Source organism: Molothrus aeneus, chromosome 3, assembly GCF_037042795.1.
Source record: "Molothrus aeneus isolate 106 chromosome 3, BPBGC_Maene_1.0, whole genome shotgun sequence".
Taxonomy (NCBI): domain Eukaryota; kingdom Metazoa; phylum Chordata; class Aves; order Passeriformes; family Icteridae; genus Molothrus; species Molothrus aeneus.
Genome location: NC_089648.1, coordinates 55,017,916 through 55,034,005, shown reverse-complemented (window position 1 = coordinate 55,034,005; position 16,090 = coordinate 55,017,916). Strand labels below are relative to the sequence as shown.

General features: G+C 46.0%; 1 protein-coding gene across 2 annotated transcripts; it reads right to left on the bottom strand.

Annotated features, from left to right (window-relative positions):
* Window positions 1–513: 513 nt before the first annotated feature.
* On the bottom strand, window positions 514–9,612 carry ZBTB2 (zinc finger and BTB domain containing 2). Of its 2 annotated transcripts, none has more exons than XM_066545719.1 (3): window positions 9,496–9,612; window positions 5,529–5,712; window positions 514–3,537 (listed from the first exon to the last, which is right to left on the bottom strand). In XM_066545719.1, exons 2-3 carry the CDS (start codon window positions 5,699–5,701, stop codon window positions 2,175–2,177), a joined length of 1,536 nt encoding a protein of 511 aa, XP_066401816.1. In that variant the 5' UTR covers window positions 5,702–5,712; window positions 9,496–9,612; the 3' UTR covers window positions 514–2,174. The 2 variants fall into 2 exon arrangements, with proteins under 2 accessions (XP_066401816.1, XP_066401817.1); XM_066545720.1 differs by lacking the exon at window positions 9,496–9,612 and adding an exon at window positions 9,196–9,256.
* Between the last annotated feature and the right edge of the window lie 6,478 nt (window positions 9,613–16,090).

The following is a 16,090-nucleotide window of genomic DNA, read 5'->3' as shown; positions in this document are numbered from 1 at the left end:
CAGACACCTCAAAAGCTGACATTACCCTGAACTAGGAAAGGTTTATTCTTTTGTTTTTCTATTCTCAGAGCATTTTGGACAAAGAAAGATGAAATAAAACCCACATTTAAGGAAATTATACTGGTAGATGAAGATCCTAAAGTTTTAAAATGGGCAGCACTAAAATAATTCTCTAAGATGTTATTTTTTTTTACCTCAAAAGACTTCTATACTTTGAAGTCAATTGATTTTAAACCTATTACTCTAATAAAAGAGAGATAATAAAATCAATAGCACTTACAATAAACTTTACAATAATGGTCACATTATAATAAGCTGGGAAAAAATCTAGTATGTAGAGACCTTTTGTGCTAAATCCACCTCAAGTTTTAGTAAGCTCATTGTTCACCTGTGTGACGGAGGTTTTAGTCTGATAAACAGAATACACTGCTTGGCTTTTAAACTGATTCAGCAAGAGCTCATCCAGGAAGACCGAACACCAACAACCTTTCACCTTCAACTCAATAAATCATATCCCATTTAATTCAGTTTTTATTCAATGAAATGATGTATAAAAACTTACAAATCTGAGAACTTAACTATACACAAAAAGATGATATTCAGTTTAAACGTATACACAGAGAAGAGCTGTGGTTTGTGACTTGCCCTCTCCCACCCCTCCCCCCAAACACACACTGTCTCCATTTATGATGGGGCACTTTTTCTGTCCACTTAGACCTTCTGTTGGCCCAGTAATTGCTCAGTGGGCTTCACTGCTGCTGTCAGTTTAGGTTTTTAGGCTACCAGCAAAAAATCTGGGCATCTATATAAAATAATAAAAATCAACAACTTGATTTTTAACACAAAGATGCAGTACTACCATCAGCAGTAACTAAAACTACAGAATTCACCCTTTCAGTTTTTGCAGGCTTTGTCTTGGCTTTCAAAATAACAGGACTCTCATAGAGCAGAATTTCCCAGCCAGCACTACAGATTCATTTTAAAACAACCATGATCACCTGTTGCTATAACACCGCTCTTCCTTCCTCTTAACTCATACCATTAGACCAAATGAAATCATGGACATTCCTTGCCTGAGTAAGGGAATAAAGCTTTTTCTCTCTCCTTTCATGCAGAATGACTGAAAGCTCTGTATAGCTAACAACACATGTGCTGCACTAACGATGGTGCAGAGCTCACCAGTATGCCACTTCTCTAGTTTCCTTGGTAGCTTGGGTGACAACACTTACCTACTGGCTTCAACAGGTCAATAAAAATGCACACAGCTCAGGACATTTCAAATTTGGCTAAAAGCAACCTGTGCAATGACTAGCTTTGTCAAACAACTAAAAGACATTCCAGGCTGAATCTGAGAGCAGACGGCCAGTTACTTAAAAAGGATGTGTGCATTTATTTACCTGTACCAAATATACATACAGACACTTTATATATATATAAATCTTTATACATATACAGTATTTATATATATATATATATAAAGATTGCCATCACATTACTATTACAGCTACTTAAGTCAGAATTTGACTAAGTAACGACTTGGCTTGACTCTGAAACAGATACCCAAAGGCATACTTGAAGGAAAACATATGGCTAAAAGAAAACCAACACCCTCAGCTCTTTTTAACTCAATGAACAGAGATTCCTGCATTCTTTGAGGAAAAGCTCTGAGGGCTTAGGTTATAACCTTAATCAACTTGCATGCGGACTTGTAAAGAGCACGGTGTTTAATCTGCCAGATCTCAAAATGCCTTCTACCAGGGAAACTAAAATACATATATCCTTTGCTTACCAAACTGATACTCTGTTTCTCATTACACTCATCATTGTATCTAAATACACTTTTAAGCAATCTAAATTTTGTTTAAAATCTATTAAATTTGGAATAACTAATACTATCAACATAGTTAGCTGGATTGTTTTTCCACATGTTCCTTTGTATTAAAATCAATTTTGTTGTGGTTTGATGCAAGAGCTTTTTGTTTGTTTTGGTGGGAGAGGCAAAGTCCAATTTCCTTAATGTGCCAGTACAGTTCTGGTTGCTGAAGACAAAGGGTGGGAAGGAGGTTGCTGGAAAAGATGGTAGGGGTAAGTGAGGTAAGAGGTAGGGGGAGGAAAAAATTGATTTAATAAAAAATGAGTAAAGAAACTTTAAAAAATTGATATAGGTTTCACATTCAGTCTAACAACACTGCTTCCTGCTCCTTTTTGATGGAGGCTAACACTGCGTTATCAGTCTCTGTGGCTTCTGTGTCCCCACCACCTAACAGAATGGAGCGATCTTCTTCTAGCGTAAAGACAGAGTTTTGATTTTGGCACGAATGTTTGACTACTTCATTGGGAGTTGAAAAAGTTTTGTCACACAAGTTACATTTGTAGGGCTTGTTGGTCTGTACTAGCATGTTGTCCATTTGACTGCCTTCCTCAAAAGTACAGAGCTCCAGAGTCTGTTTATCCACCATCGTGTATGTGTCCATGCTCTGGTTTAGGCACACGTGTCTGGCAGCCTGGTTAGCCCTACAAAAGCTTTTGTCACAAGTGCTGCACTTGAAGGGCTTGCCCGTGTGTATGTACATGTGCTCCCTCCAGTGGCTTTTCTGAATAAATTTGCGACCACAGATGGAACATTCATATTTCCGTCTCTTTACCTCCCTCTCTTGATCTGCCTGCTCCAGGTTGTCGATATCTGCGATATCGGAGGGGGGAGGCGTCTCTGACTGCTGCTGCCCATCAATTATTGGGGAGTCTGAGATCTGCTGCAGCTCGCTGTCACTAATCATCCCCGCTTCAGGCACTTCCATGGCATCTTTATCAGCTGTGTTGTTACAGAGAGACAAAGAAATATTACTTTCTCCCTGCTGGCTAGATGTGAAGGGAACTCCTGTGTGGATCTGCAGGTGCTCCCGCAAGCTGCTGCGCAGGTTGAACCGGCGACCACAGAGGTGACAGGCATAGTATTTTGGGAAGCTTCCATTCCTTTTCATAATGCTTGGCTTGACATGTGCTATTGTGAGAGAGGCAGGCTGTTCATCTGAAGAAGATGCTTCCATATTGGCCTCCTCTCCCGAAGGTGAATTATTACCAGCAGCAGATACCAATTCCGGAGAGAGAGAAGATGGCAATGGGTCAGAAGCAGACATATTTGTCCGGGTCACTTGTGGCAGATTTGCACCCAACTGCGAGAGCTGTGAGCCATCAGAAGCCTGCTCTTGGCTCATTCGGGATGTCTGAGGCCGTGGTTCTCGCCCAAGTTTGTCAGTCGCTGATGTAACCTTAGTGGGATGCCTTATCTGGTGATCTGCAATCTGAATGCCATATAATGAAGATGCTAATGGAAAGACTTGATCCGGGTGAGAAAAAGTTCCCTGACTTGCAAGGCTGGCCTCTTGAATTAGTGGATATGCATGCAGAAACTTTATTCCCTGTTCTAGTCGAACTGGGTCAATGAGTTGTGGTGCCATCTTCCCAGTGTACATCAAATGCAAGAGATAACTGAAGATATCTGGCTGTATGTCGGTCGCTTTCAAACGGACACATTCACTGAAAGGTGAAACAAAATTATAAATAAGACATAAGGAAAAGATTTTTTCCCCAGTTCTAGGTTTTTCAAGCCTTGATAAAAATAGGAGGTTTCTACTTAAATTCAAAAGACAGAATCTGCAATAGATATTAAGGGAAATGCTTTACTGTGAAAGAGCTAATCTTAGGAGCTACTTGAAAGATGACTTCTTTCCTCAGTGAAGTAACTGGCTTGAAAGAAAAGCTGTCCCATTGTGACCTATACCATTTTAAATTGCTGTTATGTTGTAAATGTGTTGTCACATATTAATATATTTTGTAAACTGCAAAGACATTTCCCCTCTTTTGTTGGCTGGATTCAAACACATCTGTAGCTAAATTACAACCTGCTAGCACGGGACTCTAAATTCACAGTCCAATAAACTTTTCTCAGTATTTAGTCCTGAAAACACCTAATTCATCTGGCACTTGCCTGCTGGGATTCTATGTCCTACTAGGGTTTACAGCTACAGTTCTGCAAATGTGTGGTATTGCTTTGTCCCAAGTGCATTATGATCCAGCAACCATGCAGTACAGAGTGCGAATTCACCCAGGGATCTCATGCAACAGGTGTAACCCCTGGAATCCTGGTTTCTTACACAGCAGAACAGCAGATTTTTTCCTTGAATACGGAGGGAAAAACAGCAGCACCAGTGGACTGCCTGATCAGCCTAGCAGTCCCTTGATTAGAGCACTCCAAGGGAGATGCTTTGGCTATGATCCCCTCTTCAGCCCAAGAGGACTGAAACCAACATCACCCTCCAGCTCAGAGAGTGCCCTATGCATCAACCTTTACAATGCTCTGGACTGAGACAGCTACCACTGCTCTAGCTGAGGCTGTATCTCTGTGCAAGAAGTAAGGCAAGGTTCACAGAAGAAGAAAGGAAACAGGGAACATCTTTGTGAGATCAGTTAGTTAACAGGAGAGGAACTGGCATTCTAATTATTTTTCATAAGTATTTGTAGCTCCTCTATTAAAAACAAACATAAATAAACCACAGAAATTCAGAAATGGACATGATTACGTGCTGCGGTCTGAATGCTCTAACTACAGTAGGCTACCAAGCTGAGGAGAGAATTACAGCCAATTCTTCTGTTTCTTGAGGTGCACCCTTCTTGAGCTCTCTCTGTGACCGCTTCTGAATTCAGATATATGACTCAAAAGTAAACTTGCAATGCTGTCTTTCAAAGATGACTGTGTGCTCTTGAGGGTGCACCAAGGCTGATAACATCTGCCTGCAGTCCTGTTTCAGAAGTGCAAATGCACTTCTCTCCTAGCAGTTCACTTCTGGCTAAGAACTCTTAGCCAAAGAGTTAAGTGTGAATCACTTTAACTTTTTGAGTTAGGTCAAGTATTTTGGAAAAAGACCAAAAAATCTTTAAAGTGGTCTCACACTCTTGTGATCTTTTCAATCATCTCCTCAATGTAAGCCTGTGGTACAGAAATAATTAAAAAAAAAAAAACAACACTGAAAGAAAAGTAGCACAAACCCCCTTATTTTCCACCATTACATAGTATTCTATTATTTAATTGACAATAAACTGCAAAGAAATGAAACACATTACCTCTTTTCTAAGTTTATTTCTCAACATTTCCTAGCAAGTACTTATTGGATTGTATGTAACATTGCACAAATGTCAAGAGCAGTGTCAAGACAGAGTAGAAGACAGTGAGTGGGGGAAGGAAAGTGCAGGAGAGAAGACAGGATTCTTGAAGTATTCAATATTAGAAATTCAATTTTCTACGCTTTTTTAAGGATAAAGAACTTGTGCTAAATTATAAAATTAGTGTTAATGAATCACAGTTCAACTTTAATATGTTTGAAAGTGACGTTCTAGTTTTGCAGTTACGACTGTTTGCAGTTAAGACGCTCTTTATGTCATAACAAGAAGCAAAAAGAACATTTTGTTGCTAGACTCCCTTAGATTAGTTAACTGAACAACATTTAAATGGTGAACCTTTTTAGAGTTACCTGGTTTGATGAACAAACAACATCTTGAAGTAGTTGGAGAAAGAAGCGAGGACAGATTTGTGTGCCTTGAAGTAGACATCCCCAATGGCAACTGTGCAGTCACACAGGAAACCGAACTCTCTCTGAGCATTTAGCTGCTGCAGCAGAATAAGTCCATGGTTGGCCAAATCCATTTTTTTACACTCTGAAAAGCAAATGACTTGCATGTAAAACTTTACAGTAGATGCACAGATGCAACAGTAGCTGTGTCATAACAGGTATTTTCTCCAATATCCAGATGTCATACTTTAGTAACACATCTTAATCCTAAGTTACTGTATAAAAGATACCTTACACATAGGCAAGGATTTCTCTTTCATGATGGGAAATGTGATTCACAAAGGTGTGAGTGATCTGCCAAGGCTTAAAGAGCAAAGGAGAACCAGGACCAAAGTGTTCTGGAAAGGCAGGGTGTGGGTACTTGGATATAGAAATATAAATAGCTAAGAAAGAGTAAGATATATTAACAAGTAGTAAAAACACCTATACAGAGTAGGAAAAAGGAAGTGTTTTGGTTGCCACTTGTCTGCTCAAATAGGAAAACTGATTTTCCTTTCTGATGTCAGTCACTCACCCACACAAAGTGGGAGTGACACAACCCAATAAAAGACAAGTTAGATACTTTTAACCTGGAATTTCAGTGTCTCTGTGTATCTTTTACCTATAAGTTATGAGTCCATCCAGCTGAATCCAAGCCCAGCATTAAATAACTGAACATTTGTTATGGTTATGCCCTCTCCTGGGAAATACCAGATACATACCTGAATTTTCCCAGGCTCAAACAGTGAATTCATTCTAAGTATTGGCAAGCCCTCTGGACTATCAATACAGGAGGGGTCAACCTTTTCACCTAATAACTATTGATCTATTTATTGAGACCAGCCACAACAGCATTTTTAAAAAGTCTTCATGCCTGCCTAGAAAATCAAGAAACTCAAAGGGTGGGAGGCGCAGTTCTGTCCATGGCTGGCCACTGGCCACACACCAGGTAGGATAACCATGGGTGCAATGTGGCACTGACCCAAGCCCCTCTAGGCCAGGGCTTCCACTGCCCCTCGCTCTCCTGGGCACCTCCTGGTACCAGATGCTGGAGGCTGCCCACAAAGAACTACCTAAGAGCTAAGGATTCAAGGGCAGTCTTGGAAGCAAAAATTGGTAACTTTGGGGGGAAAAAATAGACAGGAAAACACATCAGGACAGTTACCCATGGTTGGATGGATGGATGGATGGATGGATGGATGGATGGATGGATGGATGGATGGATGGATGGATGGATGAATATGGGGCTATTAACATCAGCAAGTGGAAACAAACTTAATCAAAGCAAATAGAGCTTTGGGCAAAAGTGAAAGTATGAAGCAATGTAAATCTGTACATAAACAGCAAGAAAAGCCAACATCTGTATAAAACAGCAAGAAAAGCCAACAAAATTCCTGGCCATGTAATGCCCAGAACAGAAAGAGAAGGTGAAACTAGAAGTGGATCAAAAAAATTATAAAAAGTCTTCGGTGTTTTCCCCTCTAAACTGAACAGCAAGTTATCTGAATTTAAGTCAGGTTTAAGCAGCTAGTTTCTTTTATACAGCGAGAGCATGGCTTTTTGGGAAAGAGAACAGAAATGTATTTCACATACGCCAGTATGTTTAGTCACTGGAGAAGCAAGTATTTCTGCTTGCCAGACAGGGAAGAACTCCCTTGTATTTAAAGGAATAACCAGGCTGACCAAGTGCATTCCCTTGCATTCACATGAGATCAGAACTCATTGGAGACAGGGGTGTAAAGACAAAGAAAGAAATACAGTGTAAGATACAGCTGATTATTTTCTTACAGTTAATAAGAGAAAAAGAAGTTAGGTTTCAGCTCTCTTTAGGTACATATTCTCCTCCCTCAATGAATGTTTGGATAACGAAGTTTGTAGATACAATATGCTAAGATTCTCTCTCTCTCCACAAGAGGGAATACTTGCTGTCAGCAGGAACAAAAGTCATGTTTGGTGTTATTTAATCCTGCAAGATGCCCAATGTGGGTGATGTTACAGAAAACACACTGATTTGGTTTTTTTTAACCTTTAATTTTGATTATTAATGTGTTCTACATTTTTAAAAATCAGTCTGGTTTGCGCTTGGAGAACAAAACTTGCCAAGCAGAGCAAACCACCGATGTGAAGGCACTCAGAGCCAGACAAGCATTCTTTCTAGTTATTACCGTCCTAAGTGTGTTTAGTTTGGAGCTTCACTCTTACCCCGAACAGCAAGCCCTTCCTTAAAGACCTGAGTTGAACTTTTAAAAAAATGATACACGTGCACAACATTGTGTTTTGCATGTATCTGGATGATATCTAAGCGCTCTAGCTAAAAGCATTGCAGTAATTACACTCTAAGGAAATGACAGGGCAGATGAAAAGAGCGAGGAAAAGCACTTTGCACATTACAGGCATGCGTGTGCTCAGGAATTTTACCCGTAGCTAAATGAAGCGGTGATTAACATTGGCAAGGCCGTATTTCAGTTCTGACCGATTCAACAAGTGTGTGAAACACTTCTTGTGCCCTGAGACCCGTGGGGACAGTGCCTCCCTGGCCGGCCCCGCTCTGCCTGTGCAAGTTACCGGATCCGTTCGGCGATGCCGGAGCCGCCACGCGGGGCCGAGCCCGTTCGGGCCGGGCGCTCGCTCGGGAGGCCCCGCCGGGACACGGGGGCGGCACCAGCCCAGATTAACACCGGGGGAGCGCCGGTACCGCACCGAGGGACTGGGCCGGGCACGGGCAGCCAGACGGGCTGCCAGGGAGCAGCTCGGGCACGGCGCTTCCCGCTCTGCCCTCGCACCCCGGGCAGCGAACCTGGACAGCAACGAGCCCGCGGCGCTGCTCCCGCTCCGACGGCAGAGGGCACCGGCGCGGCCCCGGCCGCTCACGGAAGCGCCGCACCTCCCGCAGCAGCAGCAGGCGCCCGCTCGGCCTTCGCCCTCAGCCCGGGCGGCGGGCGGGGAGCCGGGATGGGCCTTCCGTGCCTCCCAGCCCCCCCCCCGTGCCGGGGCGCTCCCGCCTTGTCCGAGCCGGGGGCGTGTCCGGCCGCGCGCCCGCTCCATGCCCGGAGCACGCTCGGCCCCAGTGCGGGAGCGGACGGCGCGCTCCCATTGGTCGCCGGGGCGGAAGGCCGGGCGGCCGCGCGCCGCTCTCACTGGCTGCGCCCCGCCCCTCCCTCCTCCTGCTGGCCCCGCCCACCCCCCCGCGCACGCCACGCGCGCACGGACGGGACCGAGACGGCGCGCGAGACGCAGCGCGAGCGGAGCCGCCAGGGCGCGCGAGACGGGAAGAGCCGCCGCCGCCGCCGCCGCCGCCGCCAGGGCCGGCCCATCCCAACCCGCCGGGGGGGGGCGGGGGACAGGCGGGGCCGCCCCGCCCCGCGCGCGCCGGATCCCGCTGCTGCTGCTGCTGCCGCCGCCACCGCCGCCGCCGGAGGGGGCGGGAGGGAGGCAGCGCGGGCCTCAACCGGCCGAGCCGAGCCCCGCGCCGGGCGGCACCGACCCCCCCCGGCCTCCTCCCTCTCTTCCTCTCTCCGCGACCCACCCACTCCCCTCCGGCTCGGCCCGGCCCTACCCTCGGTGCGCACCCATCCCCCCCACCCCATACCGTGTCCCGGATGGAGCCGCCTGGCCCGGCCCGGTCCGGCCCGGTCCGGCGGGGATTCACCGGGCAGTTCCACCTCCCGCCCCGCAAGCCCCTCGGCCCGCTCGGACCCGGCGGGACCCGGCGGTGCCCGGGGAGCCCCTCACACACAATGCGGAGGTAGGGCCGAGCAGGCCCCGCCGCGCCCCCGCCGGCGCCGCCTCAGCCCGGGCCGCGGCCGGCGCGACGGGGCCGGGCGCACGTGCGGGCGGCGGGGCCGGGCTGCCCCGCGGGGCGGGCGCGGCGCGGCCGGTGCTCGCTCACCTGGGGGGCGTGGGGGCCGCCGGGTGGCGCCGCGCGGGGGCCGCCGCCGTCTCCGCGCCCGGCAGCAGCAACAACGGAGTCAGCGCGGCGGCGGCGGCGGCGGCTTTTCCTGTCCGGTTACGTTCGGGTCACATGACCGGGAGCGGAGCACAGAGGCTGCGGCGAGGAGCCCCCGCCGTGGGGGAGGGGAGGCGGCGAGCGCTGTAGCGGCAGCGGGAGACACCCAGCCCCCGCCCCTCCCTCTGCGCCCGCCCCACCGCCGGCACCGGCAACGGGAGCGGCCCTCCCGCCTTCCGGGCACCCCCGGGCCAGAGCCGCTGCTCCCGTCCTAGCGAGGCGCGCTGCCCCTTTAAAACTCCCGGGCGGCGGAGGCCGGTGTAGCCCCCCTGCACCCCCTCCGCCTCCAGCGCTGCGGGATAACGGGGATCGTGGCGGCGTGCGGGGATGGGATGGGATGGGGCGGTGCGGTGCGGTGCGGTGCGGTGCTGTGCTGTGCCGCGCCCGCCGCCGCCTTCCCGGCGCCCGACCGGCCTCGCCGTGGCGGCAGAGGCTGCTCGGTGCCGCCGCCGGGGGGCCCCGAGCGGCTCCGGCCGGGCGGTGCTTGGTGGCGGGTGTGGGACGGAGGGATGGATGCCGGCGGGAAGGAGTGACGGGCGCAGGTGCGTCCCGGCGCTTCCCGCGGAGTCGCCGGGGCTGTGGGAGACGGGGACGGCCGGCAGCGGCGGGACGCGGTGTCCCGGGCCTATCGGGCACGAACTCTGAGAGCCGGTGCCCTCCTCCGCGTCACCCTGGCTGCTGTCCAGGTGTCATTTATAGCAAGTCTCGCTCCGGTGCGTCGGGAAGGGGCGGCGTGGGACCGGTCTCTGTGAAACTGCCCTGGGCACGCCGTGGCTTAGCTGTCAGATGGGAGGTTGCAAGTTCAGTTGTCAAAAAGAGTGATTGAGAGTACGAACGTGGAAAGGTTGGGTCTGCTGGCGGTCTGTTCAGCTGGACACAGGTTTTTTGAAGCGGGTATTCTTAACTTGCCTTTTTAAGGGATGATACAGCTGCCGTATGTAAAAATCACATCTGCAACTTCCCACAGTGGCAGATCTGGTTGTGGTGGAGTGCAGAGGGACGGTAGCTGTAGCAAGGCCTCATTTTACCCAAATCCAAGGCATGCTGTAGAATAATACATGAATGCTTATAAAACTGCATAAAGAAATACACCGGCAGGTGTACCTGGAAAAAAATTGTTGGTCTTGCAGAAGTTACTAAGTCAGAGCTGTTAGTATGGAGCAGGGATGCTGTCTTCTACAAGAGGCTGGGAGGCCCTTGGATGTGATTTCTCCAGGCAGGGAATCAGTCCAGGGACAGCCTGGATACATCTGCTAAGCAGAGCAGTGGCATGGACAGAACCATTTTCAGAGAAACTTTGTCTTTGTTGTTCAATTTGTTGTTCATCTTACCTTGTGGGAAGATGTTTGGCCAGCAATAGGTAAAAGGGGTTCCTTTGCACCCCCTGCCCTGGAGCCCTGCTCCTGCTGTCCTCCAGTGTGCTTTTCGTTGTTCAGGGGGAACAGCATACGCTGCAATGCCAACTGTCTGTAGTAGGTCCAGATGATTATTACCTTTTTCAGGGTACTTATTTAAGCCAGCATTTAGGGGCCTAGCTGTGCCTGGGATGTTGTTTCTGTGGTAATTAAATAAGATATACTATGGAAAAAAAGGCCCAAACTTTGAACTTTGCATCTTGACAGCAGGTGTGCTGATGGGGTGGAGGACTCTTGTATCTTGTCTGGTTTGTGTATCCACAGATGATTGCAGCCATCCCAGACTGTTGTAACTTCTATGGGATCTAAATTGATAAAGGACTAGACCAGTTTTATGTGAGTCCATCTGACTAAGCCATCTCTCACTGAAATTAATGGATGTCTTGATAGGCACATCTTGAGTCTTTGCATCAAATAGCTCATGAATATTAATTTATTTACCCAGCTTAAACTGCATATGAAAAGTGCAGGTTTTTAAGACTAGCAAAGTCTTAAAAAAGCCCAACAAACCAACCCCAAAACCCAACAACTTTTAATTTTAATGGAGCTGAAAGCTGTCTGCTGCTGCTCCAGTACTTAGAATAAGCATCTGAACAGAACCTAGTCTTTAAGACCCATCTGAAATAGCAGAGATCTTAAAAACATGTCCATTGTAGTTCAGCACAACTCTCTGAGTTCTGCTATGTGAGCATGTGTCAGAAAGTTTATAGAGTGTATTTAACCAGTCTACTTGGCAATTTTTTCCCCTGAATGGTTTCCCTTGCAGTTCAGTTTTGCAAGCTAAATACAAAGTAAAGAGAGTAGATGGGCATTTGAATTCAAGTCACTTAGTGGTTTGATGATCTGTCTCATTCTCCTAGAAGCTATTGAAAAAGTGATATAATTTTTAATATAACTGAGTGAGCTACTTAGGAAAACCAGTGTGTTTCTGGCAGATATCTGGCAGGCTTTTTGGCCTCTTTTTCTCTTTTATGCTGCACTTGCTTACTTGTGTGTTGGCATTTGTGTGGGATTCTCCTCTGTGCCGTCTCTGAAACTGGAGAAAAATTAGCTATGGTTAATTTGTATTATTAACAGCTCATAATTCAGCTGTAAATCACCTTTATTTGGACTGAAATACTTGAATCTAGCAATAATGCAATTTCTAAGCCTGTTGGATTCAAGGCCTGTTGGAATCTGTAGAAAGATGGCTGTGTTGAGTGTAATGTTGCCAAACTTCAGACCCTCAGTACTGACTGTCACCTGAGATGTGTCACCTGTTTCGCAAGGAGTGATAAGCATTCACCTGATGAATTTGGGACACTTAACTTATCATGTGAATCTAAAATATTACTCTATCTCTTCTTCAGATTTTTGGGTTTGTTTCTTAGGTTACAATCCATGCACCTGATATTCTAATAAAAATGTGTCCATGTCTCATTAAGTGGCATTACTTGCTTTTAGTTTTATGTGCTGGCTTTTCCTCCTGAGTTTCTAGAGGTACTCGATTAGGATTTCTTTCCCACTTTTATGACTTTTTGAAAGGACTGTTCAGAATATTTGAGATAGTGCTACACACATCTGAGCACATTCTTAAGTTAGGTGTGATGCTGTTGATGACAGGATCGGTCCCTAGGTTTTGGGTTTTACTTCAGTCTGCACGTACTTGGATTAGAGGCAGCATTTTGTCTGATAAGATCATATTTTACATTGTAAATGAGCATGCTGTTGATGATATAAGTGTTAATAGGATGACGGAAGTGTCTGCTAATCTGAGTAAAGTCACTTGAGCAGTGGGAGGAACTTGATCCAGTCTCAAGTCCTGCAAGTGTGTCTTCTTGGATGAGTTCAGTTGAAATCTGGAGTGGAATAGCAGATTTTTTTGTTGCTATAGTCAAAACCTCATCAGATCCAGTGATGTTAATTAGGCTCAAAGTGCTAAGATTTTTTGTGAGTTTTCAAATTTCTCAGCATTTCTGAAAAATAACAGAGCAGAGTCAGTGTTCTGAAGAGCTCTTTGCTCACTGCTCCCTGCAGCACTGCTGACACACTCCCAGAGGAATAGAAGCTGCAGGGATCTGGGAGCTGCATGTCCTAGGCAATGCGTGGGAATTGTTCCCTGAAGGTGTGGGACCCTATTTCACGTGGGTACAACTGTAGTAAACCAAGAGTTTATGTCAATGCTTCAAATCTGTTTTATCAGCACAGCTGCCATTTCTAACACTTCCACTTTGGATTTATGCTGGTGAGAAGGCTTGGTGGCAAGTGTGACAGCTGCAATAGCTTCTTCCTAGAACATTGTACCTCTGAGAGTCTCCAGTCTTTTCATCCAGGACTCTGTCCTTCCCCTATTAGAATTGTGCACATAGTTTGTCCAAGTCTCACCTATCTTTCGGACACCATTGTAGGAATGTTAAAGTGATCCCTGGGAAAACTGATGTACAGGCCCAGCAGTAGTAGTGGAATGGCTCTGCTTTTTTTGCCTTGGCTTCTGTACTCTTCCTTGCCTTGCTCTTGGGATACATTTCTAATAGGTGAGTGGTCATCCCCAAGGAAATCTGAGCTTTCACATTTTTGTTGCCAGTAGGTTTGGTGGTCTGACAGGTGAAGGAGATCCACGGTGTGGGAGCCACCTTTTGTGTAGGCGGTATGAGGTGAAAAGATGAAGAAATGAATCTTTGTTGTTCTGTAGACTAAGATGGTTTTCTGGTATTGGGATATTAGGAATTGTTTCTACACCTAGTGTGAGTAGCTGCAATTTAGACCAGGGTAAATAATTATAACCATCCTTTTGTCAGTACAATATATGTCATTTAAGGAAATAGTTTAACTGTGTGTATAGTTTTTCTTGTTAAGAGACTCCTTTCTGTCAGAAATTTTTAGTGTAACCCAACTAACACAGTTCTTGCAGTGCAGATTAGCCATCTATTTCTGCCTTTGGCTTAGTCTGAAATGAGCCTTTTACATGGGCCCTGCCCACTTTTAACAGGTAAAATCAAACTTAACCATGTCCTCTTGGCTGGAGCAACATTTTTAGTGGAGCTTGCCTATAAAGTTACAGCAATATATGCACTTGCATATGATGTTTTCCTTAGAAAAAAAAAGATTCAAACTGCAGTGGTTTCCAAGTGCATTTTTAATGCCCATGCAGGTAAAGTGTTCCAGAGGAAGCAGCTCTCAATGACAGAGCTCCAGGGAGGTGTGTGTATGCATCCAGCAAGCAGAGCTCATGTGAACAGCACAGCAGAGAGCAGAGATTGACTCTGTAACCATGAGTGCTGTCACCCCAGAAAAACAGGTCTGGAATTGAGTCATAGCTCTCAGCATTCCTTGCTGTTTTACAAATAGCTACTCTTGTGACAACTTCCCAGCAGATGTGCCAAAGAAAATCATGTGTAAGTTATCCTTTACCTTATGTGACAGAAAAAGCACATATAGAAGCAGTTTGCACAGTTGGGATCCTTACAAAGAATGGCCTAACAAGGCTCCATATGAACAGATTTTTACTGCTCAGTCTTAATTTTTTTAAAAAGGTTAAAATTTCAGAGTCCTGGGTATTTTAGGATTCCTCTCTGGTTTTCCTTGCATATTCTGTATTTATTGCTATTGCATCTTTTTTTTTTCCCCTCAAGTGACCCTTATTGGTTATAGAGTAGACCCATTTTGATGAAGACTCAAACTGTGCAAACTGTAGTCATGTTGGTTGTTTTCAGTTACACCAGGAGAGCATGGGGTGGGTGAGGCAGGCAAAAATGGGTGTGTTCTCACAAATAAGGCAGTTTTGTGTTGCTTCTGGAGCTTGAGTCTCATCCTGCCTGTGCCATAAAACTTCCCCCTGGTCAGGCCATGTGTACATGTGCACAGGCTCCCCAGGGGATCTCTGGCTTGAAGCAGAAGCAGGGAGTGTAGGCAGGGAGAGTTTCCCACGTGTTGTGTGGTCGCACAGGGCTCTACTCCCTGGTATACCGTGCAGTGAAAGCTCAAGTTACATTCTTGGTGAATTCAATTCCCAGCTTGGTTCTCTATGTGTAATATAGCAAGAGGATTCTCTATAAGAGTTAACTGCTAATACAAAAGCCCCTCATGCTTGGATGCAGCTGCCTGTGTGTACCCCATGAAAAAACAGATACAAACTTTTAAAGGTCTGTTCAGGCTTAACTGAAGCTTTTGCATTTTTTTAAAAACTGTGACTAGCCACTCAATGGAGTAAGCAGGGTTGAGGGCTTGGCAAGAAGCACAGTATGACTTTATGCCTGTGATTTTATGTGCCAAGATAAACTGATTTACAGTTTCAAAAGTAACTGCGCTTCTTTTGTTTTGAGTTGTTGGTAATTCTTACAGTTCTGAGACAATACTTCAGATAATCAAGCCTAGACACTTTATGCTGTTAAAGAGCATTCAGGAGTCCTCCAATGACTTTGTTAAAACCACTTTAAGTGATGCAGTTGGTCTGCATATTTACATTTTAGCAATTTAGTTGAAACACTGAAACATTAAATGTGAGATGAATGGGAAGTAATGTCCTTGAGTGTAAGTATTACCTTAAAGCGGGGGAGGGAGAAGCCTGAAAAATATTTGCTGGAAAAATTAGAATTAAAATGTAACCTAATTCTCTGTTATTAAAATTAAGTGGTGCTTGCTAAATTTTCCTGCTGCATTAAAGATGTAATGTTCTGTTTCTCAACAACACTGTAAGTCAGGCTATGGATGCAGAGCAGTTCCACAGTGACAAGTATTTGTATTTGTCACCCTGCTGTTCTGACCAATTCATTTCCCTGAGCAGGGCCTGACTGTTTAGACCTTCTCAGCAGTTCAGAGAAGAGGAACTTGAGGTATTCCAAGACCTCCAGTTACAATCTGTTTTGATTCCAGTGGAAAAAGCCTCCACTTAGAGCAGTGGCTGGTTCTTCAGAGGCACCCATGGCATTGTATTGTAATTTATGGCAAAAGGATGGGTTTGTAGTCAGATGTTTTTGCTAGCTGTGCCTGACTTTATTTTTATCTCCATTATGTCTATTTGATGTATTCAACAGGAGTCCAGTATTGCACTCAGAAATAATTCTCTCAGGTGAACAGAGAACAGT

Bases quoted from the DNA above. Each gene is read 5' to 3' on its own strand.
- ZBTB2 (XM_066545719.1), bottom strand. From the start codon at position 5,701: ATGGATTTGGCCAACCATGGACTTATTCTGCTGCAGCAGCTAAATGCT. The intron at 3,538-5,528 runs GTAACTCTAAAA...TTCACCTTTCAG, and splicing joins TTGTTTGTTCATCAAACCAG to TGAATGTGTCCGTTTGAAAG.